General features: G+C 27.9%; 1 protein-coding gene across 1 annotated transcript; it reads right to left on the reverse strand.

The window, feature by feature from the left end:
- Window positions 1-828: 828 nt before the first annotated feature.
- Window positions 829-15289, reverse strand: LOC111619661 (ectonucleotide pyrophosphatase/phosphodiesterase family member 5-like). The gene is made up of 3 exons (XM_023361427.1): window positions 15040-15289; window positions 1643-2382; window positions 829-1202 (listed from the first exon to the last, which is right to left on the reverse strand). The coding sequence occupies exons 1-3, from the start codon at window positions 15272-15274 to the stop codon at window positions 867-869; spliced, it is 1311 nt and encodes a 436-aa protein (XP_023217195.1). The 5' UTR covers window positions 15275-15289; the 3' UTR covers window positions 829-866.
- Window positions 15290-15930: the final 641 nt, after the last annotated feature.

Below are 15930 nucleotides of genomic sequence, written 5' to 3' on the forward strand. Positions count from 1 at the left end.
AAAACTCATCTTTACCCTCAAAATTAAGCTTTTTGTTATTTTATAACAGTTAAAAATTTAAAAAGTTTAAAAAGTTATTTTATTAAAGTTTTATTAAAATTATTAAAAAAAATTTTTTTTGAATAAAATATGATAACAGAAGGCGCCACAAAAATTTTAAATGTTGCCGGGAAAGTTCAGCAACTCGTTGCTGGTTTATTTTAAGTTGTCTATCATAGCAATAATAATTCCACAGAAGTGTAAATTTCTGTAAACTTTTATTAACTGGATTGAAGTAACATTAAAATTAAGAAATTTATTAAATAGTTTTTTGAATATTTATTTTTAAAGATTGGCATCAATATTAACTGCAGTAATACTATTTAAAATAGAGAAAAGTCAGAGATAATGTATAAATTAAAGTTGTGAGGAAGATTGACAGAAAACCACCTGTTATTCTCCCCACGTAAATGATCAGTCCAAACAAAGAGTGCATATGAAGGAAAATGAAAAGAATAGATTGGCCCGAAACAGTTTATAAATAAAGAAAGATGAATGAGGAAAGATATATTCTATGAAGCTGTAAACTTATTGAGAAAACATGTTTTGGCATATTTTTGAGAAAGTAGTTTATTAATTAAGAGAGACGATAAAACAAGAAAGTATGTAGAGAAAGATATGACTTGATAAATCTGAAATACAAGTTATCAAACCCTAAAGAGAAAGGCCGAACAGAGTGCAGAATGAACAAAAAGATAAACTACTTTTTTTAGCTTGTTTTGTGGAGAATAAAAAAGAAGAGATTAATTTAGGATTAAAGAAAACTGAAAAACAGAATTTTATTTCTTCAAAAATTTAAACGATTTATTCGCATATAAAACAAATAATTATACACTAAATAAAATCATGACGAGTGTTACTAACATGAACATTGTAGAAAAGACAGAATTAAGAACAGAATTGTTTCTTTCTATTTCGTTATTTGATTCATTAGTCAAAATGTCTTTTATGTTGCTCAGGCTGCCATTGTTAGGAGAAGGCTTGATGCCGAGAAGATGACAAATCAAAGGATAAATATTAACTGTATCGAATTCGTCTCTGGTATAATTCATTTTAAAATCTGGTCCTCTAGCATAGAAAATTGGATGCATCGATGGCAAATCATTATCATAACCGTGTTGTCCAGTAACATTTTTCAGTTTCTCATATTGATCTGTTGAATTCTGGAAAGAGTAAATCAATAAAAATATTATTTTTACTTAAATTTAAATATTTTCTTAAAATCTATTAACGGGCTGTGAAATGAGAGTTAACTCATTTTTGGCACCGTAGCATTCTAAAATTTCAAATTTATCTTTGACGGACAAAGGTTTACGTTTCTTATTTCCTTCCTTTATTTTGCAAAGAGTTGCACTACAGGAAAACTCTAAGTGGCTAGCCCGTTGACAAGAGGCAAACTTAAGACCAACTACCAGTGTTCAGTGGTTCATACACTCAGCCACTGGTGAGCCCTATATTTTTTTTCGGAATTAAGAAAAATGCAATATAAATAAAGAAGGGACGTGACGGATGGGGAAAATGGGGAAAGAAAATTAGACTTATTGACTAACGCTTTAATTTAAGAAAAATTCAATGGTTTTGAATTACAAAAAAATCAACTTACATATGTAATATAATATCCTTCATCTGCAATAGCTAAAATGGGGCATATTCTTCGATTGTGTTTGTAATGATAACGTTCTGGAAGTTCTTCTTTTTTGTAAACTGTCATGTGAGGGTGACTATTCTTGAGCTTATTATAAACTTCATCTTCCTTTCCGTTGTTAGGCCAAATACCACCTACTGCTCCGATTTGAGGAATATATTTTACATCAGAACTAATGTTCAGATAATTATTCAAATTAATCAAATGTTCTTTATCCCAAGTGACATTTGTCATTCCATGATCACTGACGATTATGATATCGATGTTGTCGAGAACATCATATTCTTTTAATCGATCAATCAAATAACCCAAAGTGTCATCTACTTCTCTCACAGCTTCTTCAACACCAAAGCTAAATGCACCATATTTATGCCCTGCTTTATCAGGTTCGTGGAAATATGCAACAACTAAATCTAATTTATCTTCTACCAACCATTTAATAGCGGTGTCTATTCTGTCTCTAAAAGAAATTTTCTCGTTATATGTTAAGTACGCATCTGGCATTATACCTCTGAAATTCACTTCTGACCCAGGCCAAAAATAAGTTCCAGTTCTAAGTCCCTGTAATTTAGCTGTTATCCACAATGGTTCGCCTCCATCCCACCATTTTGGATCCTTATTTCTTTTAGTAAAAATTTCATCGTAAACTGGATCATACATTTTATTATTTACAATTCCGTGATTTTCTTCGTAAAGACCTGAAATACGAATGAATAAGTTGAATAAATAGTTTAATAAATATATTATTGAAATATAATCATTTATTCGCATAATATTAAATAATAAATATAATATAATATTCATCATAAGATTAAATATTTTTTGGTGAGATTTAGGGCTGATTCGACACAACATGATTACATTACTGATTCGACACACTTTGATTGATTACAGTTGATAGATATAGATACACATCATAGTATATTATTTTTACTTAAATTTAACTGAAAAATGTTACCAGTATGTTACAATTAACAATAATGTAGAAAATAATATATAATATACAAAAATAAAATAATATATGTTATCTACATGTTTATATATAATAATTAAATGATGAGGATAACACATTCAAAATTATAATTTACTAGCAGATGAGCCCGACATTGCCCAGGCAAAAAATAACAACAAAGAGTAAGATTATTAGATTATATCTTACTTCTAACTCTTCTATTATGTTATATTATAGTATTTGATTTATGTTTACAAACGCCATCTTACGTAAGAGTTTTTCACACCGAGTGCCCAATCTAACACATTTTAAAAATTCTTTATTCCTCTACTGTACGCAATTTAAAGTGTTAGATTGGACACTCGGTGTAAAAATCTCTTACGTAAGATGACGTTTGTAAATATAAATCAAATTTAAAACAAACATTATAACGAAAACCATATAAAGAGTTTGGTTATTTTAGCCTACCATTGTCATGTTTATCTCGATATTCGAATGGTACGAAATGGCACATTATTTGATCAAGTAGAATGAAAATACAATATCTTAAATTTTTTCGGATATAACTTTTTTCTAATGTTAACTCTAAGAAATTGCCCATTCCAAACATCAAATAGTAATCTGCCAACGAATCAAATTTCGCGAAAAACGGATCAAATATTTAAACTTGGCACTTTCGAAAACCACTTAAACATTTTGTGCAGGCTGGTAACTTTGTATTATGTAATTTTCCTATTCGAATGCCATTGTACCGCTGGTCCGATAGAAAGAAGAGACGGTTGCAGAAGGGGGTTGAATTAATTCGACCAAAAGTAGTCGTTGACCTTCTCCCCAAAGAAAGGATAGTCGACGACTACTAATTAATTCTGGTGTATTATTAATATTTGAAAAGTGATCCGTGTTAGACAGATTGTGATGGCCCCGCATGTGATCGAGGTTGCTAACCATAACGTCGGCAAGACTTTCATATAAAACTGGTTTAATTAAATAAAAAAAACTTTTGTAAAAATGTGAGAATAATTGCTTTTATGTGATAATAAAGCGTTTATATTTTTGCAACATATTGTATAAACTATGTGCGAAATTTATGTTCTTATAAATATTGCTTTTATAGAAAAATTATCAAGTTGCAATTTGAAAAAATTGTAGGCAAAAATTCCGACTGTCGTCCGCCTGTCTGTTTGTCTGTCTTTCCTTAATTTCGAGAAAGGAGTTAGATGAAATTCAAGACCAGACATGGAAATCTTAGGGGGCAGAAGGCCCAGATTAACTATATAGGAATTACTTCAATTCAAAATGTTCCGTAGAAAGAAGTTAATAGATGACCGACCGGAATGACTATTTATAACAGAAAAAGTACAATGTACAGGGTCAAAACACCACTAAAAGAATTGAGAACATTGTGACGAAGAATTGCTGCTCGATGTCACTAATAATTGCTCGTTAGAAATAGTTTGGTTACAGCAACGCGACACGTGAGCGATCTGCCGAGGGGGATGCATTCCAGGAAGACTTTTATGGGAAGCTGGACCTTATTTAGGTGTTACTAATGTGAAGAAAACCCAAAAAACTCCACGTGACCAGCCCGTTGGCTATGTGAACCGACGACTAACTAACTACCAGTGTTCGATGGATTGCACTCCATCGAACACTGGAGGGCACTTATTAGAATTAAGAAAGTATCGCTCAGAAACCCGAGTTGTTAGATGTGGAAAATTAAACACTTATATACCTTACTGTAGACTTTTCACAGTGTAACACTTTCGATTCCACGCAAGCAAGTGCTATATGCTGCCTGTCGCAGTATGATATAGAGCGTCTAATTCGCGTTATATCATTGCAGTAGTAATTAAGGGAAAATAATATATATATTTTAAAAATTATTTCCTTTTTTATAACAATTATATTTAATTTATTATTTTAAATGTTTTGCAATAGATGGCGCTACGCATAAAGCTAGCAAATTGAATGTAGATAGAATCTAATTTAATTATAGAAATCGAATCGATGTTTTGATGTGGGGTTAAGTCATTGTCATCATTGTCTAAATTGGAAGTACGCGAACCTATCTGCCGAGTTTCGTAGCAATTGGTCGAACGGCCTAGGAGTGTATAGCGAACAAACAAACATCCTCATTTATATATACAGATTAATTCGTTCTCTTCATTTTTCTTTCAGTGCTTAGTGATAGCGTTTTATCGTTTAACAGTATAAATTGGACTTATCCCAATCTGATCCTGTAAAGTTTGATTGTTCATAGCTAATTCAACAATAAGGACCTTTTTCCAGCAAATAGAATCAAAAATGAACCGAACCATTTTGTCTAGCATGTAGCCTAATTGCAATTGTAACTGCAAGCATGCGCATGTTCGAACATTTTTAGACATTTCAGTACTTGTTCAACACAGTAGATGCCTGTATTCGAATGGATTAGAGCACAAAAATCAAAGTATTGTCGTATGGAGGTGTGCACTGTCAGAATTTTGAACCGATTTATCACGAGCAGCAAATCATTATTAAATTCTGCGTCAAACTTGGTAAAACGTTACCAAAACATTTAATTTGGTTAATGAAGCATGTGGTAATGACATCATATCGCGGTCGCAAGTGCACAATTGATATACCTAAGTGTTTTAAAGATCTGGAAAACAAAAAGCTGAGTTCTCCATCACGACTTTGTTCCGATGTAATGGAAACTGGAAGTCTCAGTCTTTAGATGAAGTGTTTCAACCTGATTCCCTTTCTAGTTACAAGGTGGCTGGACAGGCGCGACCGTGAGGACATACAAAGGTATGGAAAAAGAAAGCAGTCTCTTAGACTTACATAAGAAAAATTGAATGTATTCTAATTTTACTAACGATTAATAAATTTATTTTTAGTTATCGACTTGGCCATTTTTTCCTTCCAAAAAATCACAACAGAATAGCAGCGTGATTCTTGTCATGTTCGGTAAGGAAGGGCGATTCGGATAGATCAGAAAATAACGATAACGTCAGTACATTTGGTTGACATTTTGACTCAGATCACACAGGTGCAGGTTCAGACAATGCAGACGCTGCAAACCCCAGTCCTATACGTCCAGTACTTTTTGCTTTTTCTGCCCTGAGGCCATTAAAAAAGCCTTTTTCAAGTCCATCGTGAGTCCTGCCAGGCTTACAATGGAGCGGCTGGATGGTTAAGGACGAATTCCGATGTAACTGGGACAAACCACTCCTGAAAAATCCCCCGGAATTTTCGGTTCCTGATCCCCAGACAATAGGATGACATCTCAACAGCTTTGATCGTATAAAAATGATTAACAACATATGTATGCTGTCTTAATTATTTTAATAATAAATAAAATTTTCAAGTTTTAAAGAAAATAGGCGATTAATAATCATTGTTAATTAATTGAGTAAATTTTTAATAAGTAAAACACAAACAAATTCATAAAATTTTGTGATATTTTGATCGTTTTAAAACACTGCAGTAATGATTAAAAGCATTCTAAATAATAAAAATCTTTTATTTTAAATCAGAATTTCGTTCCTTACGGTACAATGAAATCAAACTGAGACTAACAAGTACTTGACACGAATTATTAAGCAGAACGGATTAACTCGATTTTTGTTTTGATCTTTTTCCCTTAATAAGTTTTTAATATAATCAACTTGTTTGAAAGAATGCAAAAAAATTCACGATTTAGGCAAAATAAATTATATTTTTTAATAATTGATCATTTGTTTTGATAAGGAAAACTACACAGAGAAAATTAATTAATTTAATGTAATAATTTCTTATTCTGTAAATACATTGAATTTTGTATATGTAATGAAAAGATTATTTCTAAACATAAGTCTTCAATTACCAGTTTTTTTTATCTGTAAATAGGATAGATAAAGCTAATTACCTGACAAAAACTGTTGATTAAATACATAGCATATAATAATTTAATATTTATATATCAATTTTTTATATCATTAATTACTATATATTAAAATAACACAAATAACTATACCTCATAAAACATTGTTAAATTTTAAAATTTTATACATCGATTTATTTGTACATTTAATTAGTCATTCTTAATTTATAGTTGTGCAGTTTATCTGTAATTGTTCAACCGAAACATCACTATGGATATATGTAAATAATTATGAGTACTTTACTAAATGAATCAATCAGAGATGCTTATTGAGCAGCGAAGTGCATAAAGACAGGTACAATTCAGCCATTATTCCAAATTTTGTGTCAGAATGGGTGTTACGTGTACAACCGTCCATAAATCCACTTAATGAGTTTTTTCTTTTATTTTTTGATGGCTAATTTTAAGTGATTTCGAACATCATTAAAGCACTTGTTGGTGCTGAAATTTATAATAATATATATTATTTTAAGTTATATCGGCTATATAGTGTTTAATTTAGAAGACTTTAGACTTTAAAGTGTATATATTATTATTATTTTTTTTGTTAATTGGTTGGTTATTCATAAAAATTTTTCTTAGTAATTTAGTTTACGCGTAAATATTTATATACACAACATTTAAAAATTATTATTTTTTCAATAAAGCTAAGTACAGTATATGATAAATTAATCCATTAAGGTTTAAAGTTTTAAATTGCCTTATCTTAATATAATAAATTAAAATATTAAATATAAAACTTTCAAATTTATTATATTAATTATTCAAACTAAATATATTTAATTAATTGGAAAATTTATAATTAAAACAAATGTTTAAAACAATAATAAATATCCAATCTTTGTTACAATATCTTACAAAATCCATATTGAATCGATATTGAAATATTTTTATGATGCGATATCAACGTCATAACAACGGTTTTAACACAAATGAATAATTTATTTTAACGATTTCGATTTATTTTCTTTTAGATCAATATTCTTTCAAGACGTTTCGACCTACGGCGATTAAATTTCGAGTTCTGTTCTAGACGAAAAGTCCAGATAATTAGACAAAATATTCTTAAAATTGTTTAGGCCATTTTTGAATTTGAAAACAAAGTTTTGTATATATGTCGCCCTGGTCCCGATTGTCACGATTAATTGTGAACAAACCAAGCGGCGCAATCGTTTAGATTCATTATTAAAAGTAGTGAAATTAGCTTTTTTTTTTTTTTAATTGATTTACTTCGCCTTATTTTTATTTAGTATGTATCATTAAACAAAAAAAAAAAACGTGCGCATATCTAATCCCAATTCTTGTATAAAATAAACCTTACTCGTACAATTACGTGTTATAACTAATTGTAATTAATTGTAACAAAAATTATTAAATATTAAATTCGATTAGAAATTTTGATATTGTTTGACTTAGAAGACAAGCCTAATAATATATTTACATAACAACACAAAAAACATTATATCTATTTTATTATTTTTAATCTATTATTGAGGTTTCCGGTAAGAAAATAAATAATTCTTACATAAAATAATTAAGACCCGAAAGCAAAATTTAATCGAGAACTTCATTCACGTATTTTGAAGATATTGCCGTAAAATCATTAGAATTATTTTATTAGATATTGTTATTAGCTCTCAATTTATCTGATGCGAAAATATAAATTACTGCATCAAGGAAATTGAATTTTCATAAAAACTCATAAAATATATTTTGAATAGCATGTATTTTACTAATTAGACGAAAATGCAATTAAGTAATGTAGAAAACTCCTCGTTTCTATTTATAATTTAATTATTTAAAGACATATTATACTTTAAATACTTTATAGACTAAATATATTTTAATATTTTGAATGGCGTGTATTAAAATAGCAAATAAAATTTATTGTAATTTGCTTTAAAATTCCAGAAAAACATTATATTAATTTAAACCTTTCATTATGAAAACTAAACTAAAACTAGAATATATTTTAATAGAAAAAGGAAGTAATGAACTGTAAACATTATCATCAAAAGAAGGAAAACTATCGAAGAAATTTTTACAAGTATCAAGTTGTTTTCTTCTGATAATATATAATTTCTTTGGGATTTGTAGCGTGAAACGTTATGAAGAATGTGGATGGACTTCATTATTTTTCGTAACTTAACTTAAATAAGAAATAGAAAATTAAAATTGATGTTGAATTTATTAGATATTTAGAAACAATGAAACAAATATAACATTTTATTTTAATTAAATAATTAATAATTTTTCATTCTATTTATTCTAAAATATATAAAATAAATAATATTAAATGTTTTAAGTTTATTTATATATTTAACAATTAACACAATTAAAATACTATGCTTAGCATGAATATGTAAATAAATTATTTAAATTATATCAATATTTCGTTTTCTATATGATATAATTTATATCATATAGAAATCATATTTATTAACGATAATGCAATTTCTATTATTCAAAATTCATTTTAAATGCCTTAAAATTAGGAAAAAAGCAAAATTCTAATTACTATGAAAATTTAATTTATCTTATTTATAAAATTTCTATATTTTTGTAGATGAAACGACAGTTTTTTTTTTTTTTTTTTTCTGACAGATGTACACAAGTTGTTACAATAAACTATAGAAGAACTTAACCTCAAGAAGGACTAAACTGATACAGTTTGAATTGTATTTTAGTCCTTCAGTTTAGTATATATGTGGAACAGATTATTATTTAGCTTTAACAAGATAAACCTAAATAATTAACTGTTTTCTAAAGTCTATCAGCATTAAAATAAAATAATAATAAGAAAAATTATATGTACATGTGCTGTGCATACATTCTTAATATGATTTTTCAAATTAATCTACGAGATATTACAAGAGAAACGCAAATTCATTTCAATCATCTATTTACATTATCTTTTATTTATTGCATGTTTTATATGTTTTGAACTATTATATTTAATTTAATTATTTTTTTAACATTTATTGGGTTTCTCTCATTTATGATGCTATAGCATGCTGGTGGATATATTTTATATAAACATAAAATTTTCAATTCTAGTTCATAGAAAACTCACTAAAAACAATAAACATGACTTAAATTTCAAAATGATCTGTGAAAATTTGATTTGGACACTATTATTAAATTAAATAGTCAAAGTAGCTATCTTAATTTAATAAAATATTTTTACTATATTAAAAATTATCTTGAATAAATACATAAGCACATTTGAATTTTCTTACAGGCATTCTTTAACAGAAGAAGAAAAACCCCAAAATTTGCATAAAAATTCCGTTTAAATTTACAAAAATTGAATATAGAATTTTATAAAAGTAGAAACGATATCATCATATACAGTAAAACCTCGTTAACTCGAAGCTGTCTACAGGTTACAGGCTCAATATATAGGGTTTTCCAAATAATGATGTACCGTTAAGTCGAAATTGCCGGTACTTTTAACTCCAAGCTATTTTTCGTGTATCCTCGCTCTTGGATAGGTTCGAAATCTTCACTTTCTCTTATATTACGTGTGAATACAGATGACTAAACTATGGCTTCATCTCGAACATAACACCACATTATAACCTTCGACATCCTTTTGCTGATCTAGTAAGTTACCGGCGCCGTGTTCTAACTGGAGCACAAGGGAACGCCTCGATAACACACTCAAAAGCGCTAAAAAATGTGTATACAATTTATAAACTACTTGTTGAGAAACGGCTTGAGAACGAGAAACTTATGACTATAGAAAAATTTAAGAAAATCGGTTATTAAACTCGTTAACTTAAAACTCTTTAGCTCGTAGGGACTTTCTTACTCTATAAAATTTGATGTAACGAGTTTCATTGTATTTCTTTTCGGTTACTAAGAATAAAAGACATGTAGAACTTACTTGTGTAAACATACATGCAATTTAAATATGTGAGTTTTTCTTCTAAATTTTTGTATGAATTATGATGATGAAATGATATGATGTTTTTGTTTTGTTAAAGAACGCCTGTATGAAAATTCAAATGTGCTTAAGAATGATGATAATAATAATATTTAACATCTATAATAGCTATCATCTATGTGATATTAATTTCTACATTATATATCACTCTAATATAGTAATAATGAACGAATAAGGGGATATAGAATTACTAATGTGTATTTGTTTATCATTAATTACAATTAAAGTAATTATATGTTTTAGTAATTGATCAATTCATAAAGTAACAAAAGTGTACAGTACATTACCGAAGTTTAAAAAGTTTTAAAAACTTTTATAAACAATTAAGACCTAATTGCAGACTTATATATTCCCACTGTTGTTTGTCCGTCTATCCTTCGTTAATCTACAGAATGGAGTTAGGTAGATGAAAATCGAGACCAGATATGGAAAGCTTAGGCCCTGATTAACTATATAAGAACTTCGGGTCTGGACCGGAAGCCAGGTAATTTTTTAAATTAAAATATGATTAAAAATTGCAGCCCGACATTGTGACAATACGACAATAATATACAGTCGATTTTTATAAATATAAAATAGGAATGAATGAATTAATATCAATTTTCACTGTGCTTTAAACTTACTAAATAATATTCAAAATACAACTTAAGACCATTATGAATTTAAAAAAATGTTGTTAAATCTTTATACTGAAAAATATAGCATTAAAGACTAAATAATTTAAATGCAGAATATTTAAAAAATTCAAGAATAAAGTAATCATAAAATAACTAGATATTATATTTGTGTAGATTTGATTCTCGTTATTTTAATATGTATAGCATTATAAATTATATAAATTGTTCTCAACGTTTGTTTAAAATATTATTTTATAATATTATTATAATTCGTTGGTAAAATATTATTTTACCAACGAATTATAGGCTATCTATTTTTCCTTATTTGTCATATAACTAAGTTAGTCTTCGTTTCGTTTAATATTCTTCTGAATGTCCATTAAATTTTTATCTTGTATTTCGAATTTAAGAATAACACATTATAAAAAATGCAAGCTACATTATTATTATTTTTCTCGAGTGTTTTTAAAAATTATCATCATCCTATCTGTTTGCTGTTTTTTCAAAAAATTTTTTTCGATAATTTTTCCTTCTTTTTATCGTGTCATCACCTATTAAAATTAGCTTTTTCGTGTGCGTTTTGCCTATTTAAGCGCATTCATTATACCGTCAAGATTGGGTGCCATTTTTTTTCTTACCCGATTAAACTGTATCCTGTTTTGCCAGATGAAAATGGCTTTCTTATTAAAAATACAAAAAGCCTACATGATTCGCATTAAAATGACAGCTTAAATGCGATACATTTTAAATCTTAATACTTAATCTTCTGCTTTTAAACAGAGTTCTTCCATTTATTTCGATTAATATAACAAAATATAATAACAAACTGAAGTAAAAATATATTTTTTTATTGTAACAAATTTACAATTCTACGAGATATCCATTTTCACCACAGAAAAGAGGAATTTGTATTAGCAACAATTCAATACATTCGGTGGCATATTTTAATATTTCTTAAAGAAAATATATTCAATATATATTCAATATATTCAATCTCTTGTTCATTTAATGACATTTATGGAAATATAATAAATGATACAGTAATTATTTTGAATATTAAAATTTGAACAAAACTTGCATTGAAATGAATCTTATGATTCATTTCAATGCAAAATGAATCTTATGATTCATTTTAATGCAGGTTTTATTGGTTAAAATTATCTGTATAATTAATTATCTTTAAAATAATGCAGTTTCTTTTTTACCAACTCTATTTTTCTCAATTTCCGAATTTCATGCCTCAATTAGTGCGTATATATAAATTTAGTTTTATAAATAGACGTCTCATTGCATTATATTAATATTAATCTTGTTTAACATCTTTAGGAGAAAATTTCCAGGCTTTCTTTCAATATTCAATAAACAGGAAGTCTAATAACCGTAATTATTTAGCGTAAACATCAAATCCGATGACATATTCTGGTAGCTGAGCAAAAAAGTTGTGTAAGTTTATTAAGAGGAACTGAAGTGTGTTTACGAAAGTTTTCATTAGCAGCTTACATAGCATTCTTATTTCTTAGCAATTCAAAAAAAAACATGGCAAAAGGGCCTGCTCTATCCGGGTACTATACAAGCTCTCGACGGCCCTCAATAGGCCAATATATGGACAAATATCAAAGTTTTTTTTCTTATTGGATGTTGATAACATGAAGTATTCACACTTTCGATAAGCAAGAAACGAACAGAAATGGAAAAACATGATATGGAAACTCCCAGAGCTCCCATGTACACATAAACTCTAATAGTTTATGTGTACAAGACGAACATCAATAAATACGAAGACTAAAACGATACACAGGAGAATACAATGTCACCAATACATCGAAGATGATCACATACTGTATTTCCGAATATCTAGTGGCAAACAACTTGTATTAATGTAAGATTTTGATTATAGTGTCTAAATATTTTCTTGCATATAAGTGGTCTAGAATTTTCTCATTTATTATCACCATTTTGAACTCATCTTGTTAATCTCTATGTTAAAAGATTATATTTTATATAATGCTTTATAATGTTGTATAATATATATAATGTTAAGTTATATACTGTAGAATATAACGTAGATGACTGAAATAAAGCTTGCAATATTACATAGAACAAATGAAATTGTTAAAACCTTACATTTATAAATATATAGGCCTATATAATATTTATAAGTAGGCGTATAGTGGGAAAAAGAAGTCTACATATTAACTAATTTCTTAATAAATAAAGGAATTAATTAGTTTACAACATTTTTACGTGTTACGTTCTTAATATCCAAGAGCGCGCAGACATAATGGGAGCCTGGATAGAAAAGAACGCTTTGTCTATATCGAGACGAATAATATATATATATATTTAATAAATTATACTGTATTTAATATTTGTTTTTAATTGATTTATCTGGTAATTATATTTTATAAATACCTATTTTATCAAATCTTGTTTTTAACAGTTGATTGATTTACTCTTCATTTTATAGTAGAGTCCCAGAAACTGGACTTTCAATAACTCAACATTCGGAAAGGGGGGAAATACAAATCTAATTTTTACCGCTATAACTTAACACTGGGATTGAATAAGTTTTCGCTCGTTGTTGGCAACACTCGATAATAGCATCAATTCTGCCTGTTAACAATGAATATAACCCTTTTTTCCAAGGTACCAATATAAAACTCCACGACGCGAATGTTAATAACTCGAAACTAGCCACTGAATAACCAATGATTCTAAAATATGTTAATAATAAACAAGCATATTTTTTAAAGTTAACAGAAACTAAAACAAAAATATAACAGATTTGGTAAGATATTTTAACCTATATATTTTTTTTTTTACTTATAATTCTGATTTATGTACAAGAAAATGTAGAACTTGTAAACAATTTTTATTACTTTATGAAAAGTTTACACGTTTAGAATAGCTCTGTAAATAAAACTACAGTTTGAACATGTAAATAATGTCAGAATAGTAAGTTAAACAAATAATTCAAAATTTCGTTTTTAATGCATAAATTTACATTTTTATTTTAATAACTAAGTAAAAAAGTTATAAATATTCTTAATACAGATTTTAGAAAATACACTAAACTACCATTTTTATTTATAAGTTTTTGAACTTATAAATTTTTTATTTTGTTCTTGATAATCATTCATAGCTTATTTGAAACAAATCAAATAAACAATTCGATTAAAAAATTATTTTACTTTTATTTTTCTTTAATTAAATTAACAAGTAATTAATTGATTTTTAAATTTTATATATTTTTAAATTAACGAAAAAAATTTGAAGTAAACTATTATTATATTATATTTATTTATTTTTAATTGTTAGATTTTATTAAATCTATTTCAAGTTTAGTTATGCTTTTAATATTTTTCGTTTTATATTGTGTTATCTTAACATAAAACTCCCGATTGAATCATATCTTCTACTGAAATAAATCTGTGTTTAGCGATACATATTTTTCTGTACTCGTAAAATACATAAGATTTTCCTTTCTCTACAGCGATAATAATGCAGCAAATTAAATTTTAATTAACTTTGATCAGTAGGGTATTATACAGAACAGAATAAAATTGCCAAATTTAGCACTTTTTTGGTATTTAAGTGCGTAAATTCATTTAACATAATAAAAGTATGGAGGTATGTCTCAGTGCTGAGAATTATTACACTTATTAAAATAATTAAACAAAGCATTCTCCTTGAGAAATTATACAGTGGTACCTCAGGATACGAAATTAATCCGTTCCGAAACTGAGATCGTATCATGAAAATGTCGTAAGGTGGATCATCTTTTCCCATACGATTACATGTAAAACCAAATAATTCGTTCCAACGCGAAAAACATACTCAAATTAAAGCCAAGTAATACATTAAAAAAANTCACAACGCTGACTCGAATGTATATATATATTTTCATGTTAAAATTGCACGAATTTAACTTACCTGTAGCAATAGTGTAATGGTCGGGGAAAGTTTTTGTTACGAAAGCTGTACGGATACCCCTTCTAGCTTGTACTCCCGTCCTTGCAATCCAGTCTAAATTGGGTGTGTGATATTTTCCAGCATAGTCCCAACGAAATCCATCAAATGATAACAACAGCACCTGTCTTTTACCCTGACGAGGTTCGACTAATACCTGCATATTTAAGAAACAAACAATCAAATAACTCAACATCATGAACACGTGCTTCAGTCGTTCGGTATATCGTCGTGTCGTATCCTGAAAATTTCGTATGCTGGGGCGTTCGTAACCTGAGGTACCACTGTATTTTTAGAAATTGTTTTAGTTTTAGCTTAGAATTTTTACTTTCCCGGCTGTTATTTATAACAGAGGGAAAGTATGGCGATAGATCAAAAAATGACTCCCCCATTTTTGGACTTAAAACGTCAAGAAATGCAAAAATTAGGTTTTATTTCTTGTTTGTATGAATGTTAGTGTGTGTTGGGGCACGATTTTGTTCATCCACTTTGATGCTTAATAACTCCTGTTCTTTTTGTTAAAATTTTCTGAAATTTTGTATAAAGGTCTGTATATTAGGGAATTTATGCTATTAAATTTTGATCGTTAAAGGTAAAGGGAAATAGAGGCGGTTATATCATATTTCGAGTGGAAGACGGACTTAATGAAGATATTATTCATTATCATTTACAATTTTTTTAATGAAACTCATCGCTACCCTGAAAATTAAGCTTTTTGTCATTTTATAATAATTAATAATATAAAAAAACTTTTTAAATAAAATCTCATAACAGATGGCATCTCATTCAATTCGTAACTCTTCGGGGAGAGTTACTCAACTGGTTTCTGGATTTTTATTTCTTGTTTTACTTATA

This window comes from Centruroides sculpturatus, unplaced genomic scaffold, assembly GCF_000671375.1.
Source record: "Centruroides sculpturatus isolate CEXI.00-Female unplaced genomic scaffold, Cexi_2.0 scaffold25, whole genome shotgun sequence".
NCBI classification, from domain to species: Eukaryota; Metazoa; Arthropoda; class Arachnida; order Scorpiones; family Buthidae; genus Centruroides; species Centruroides sculpturatus.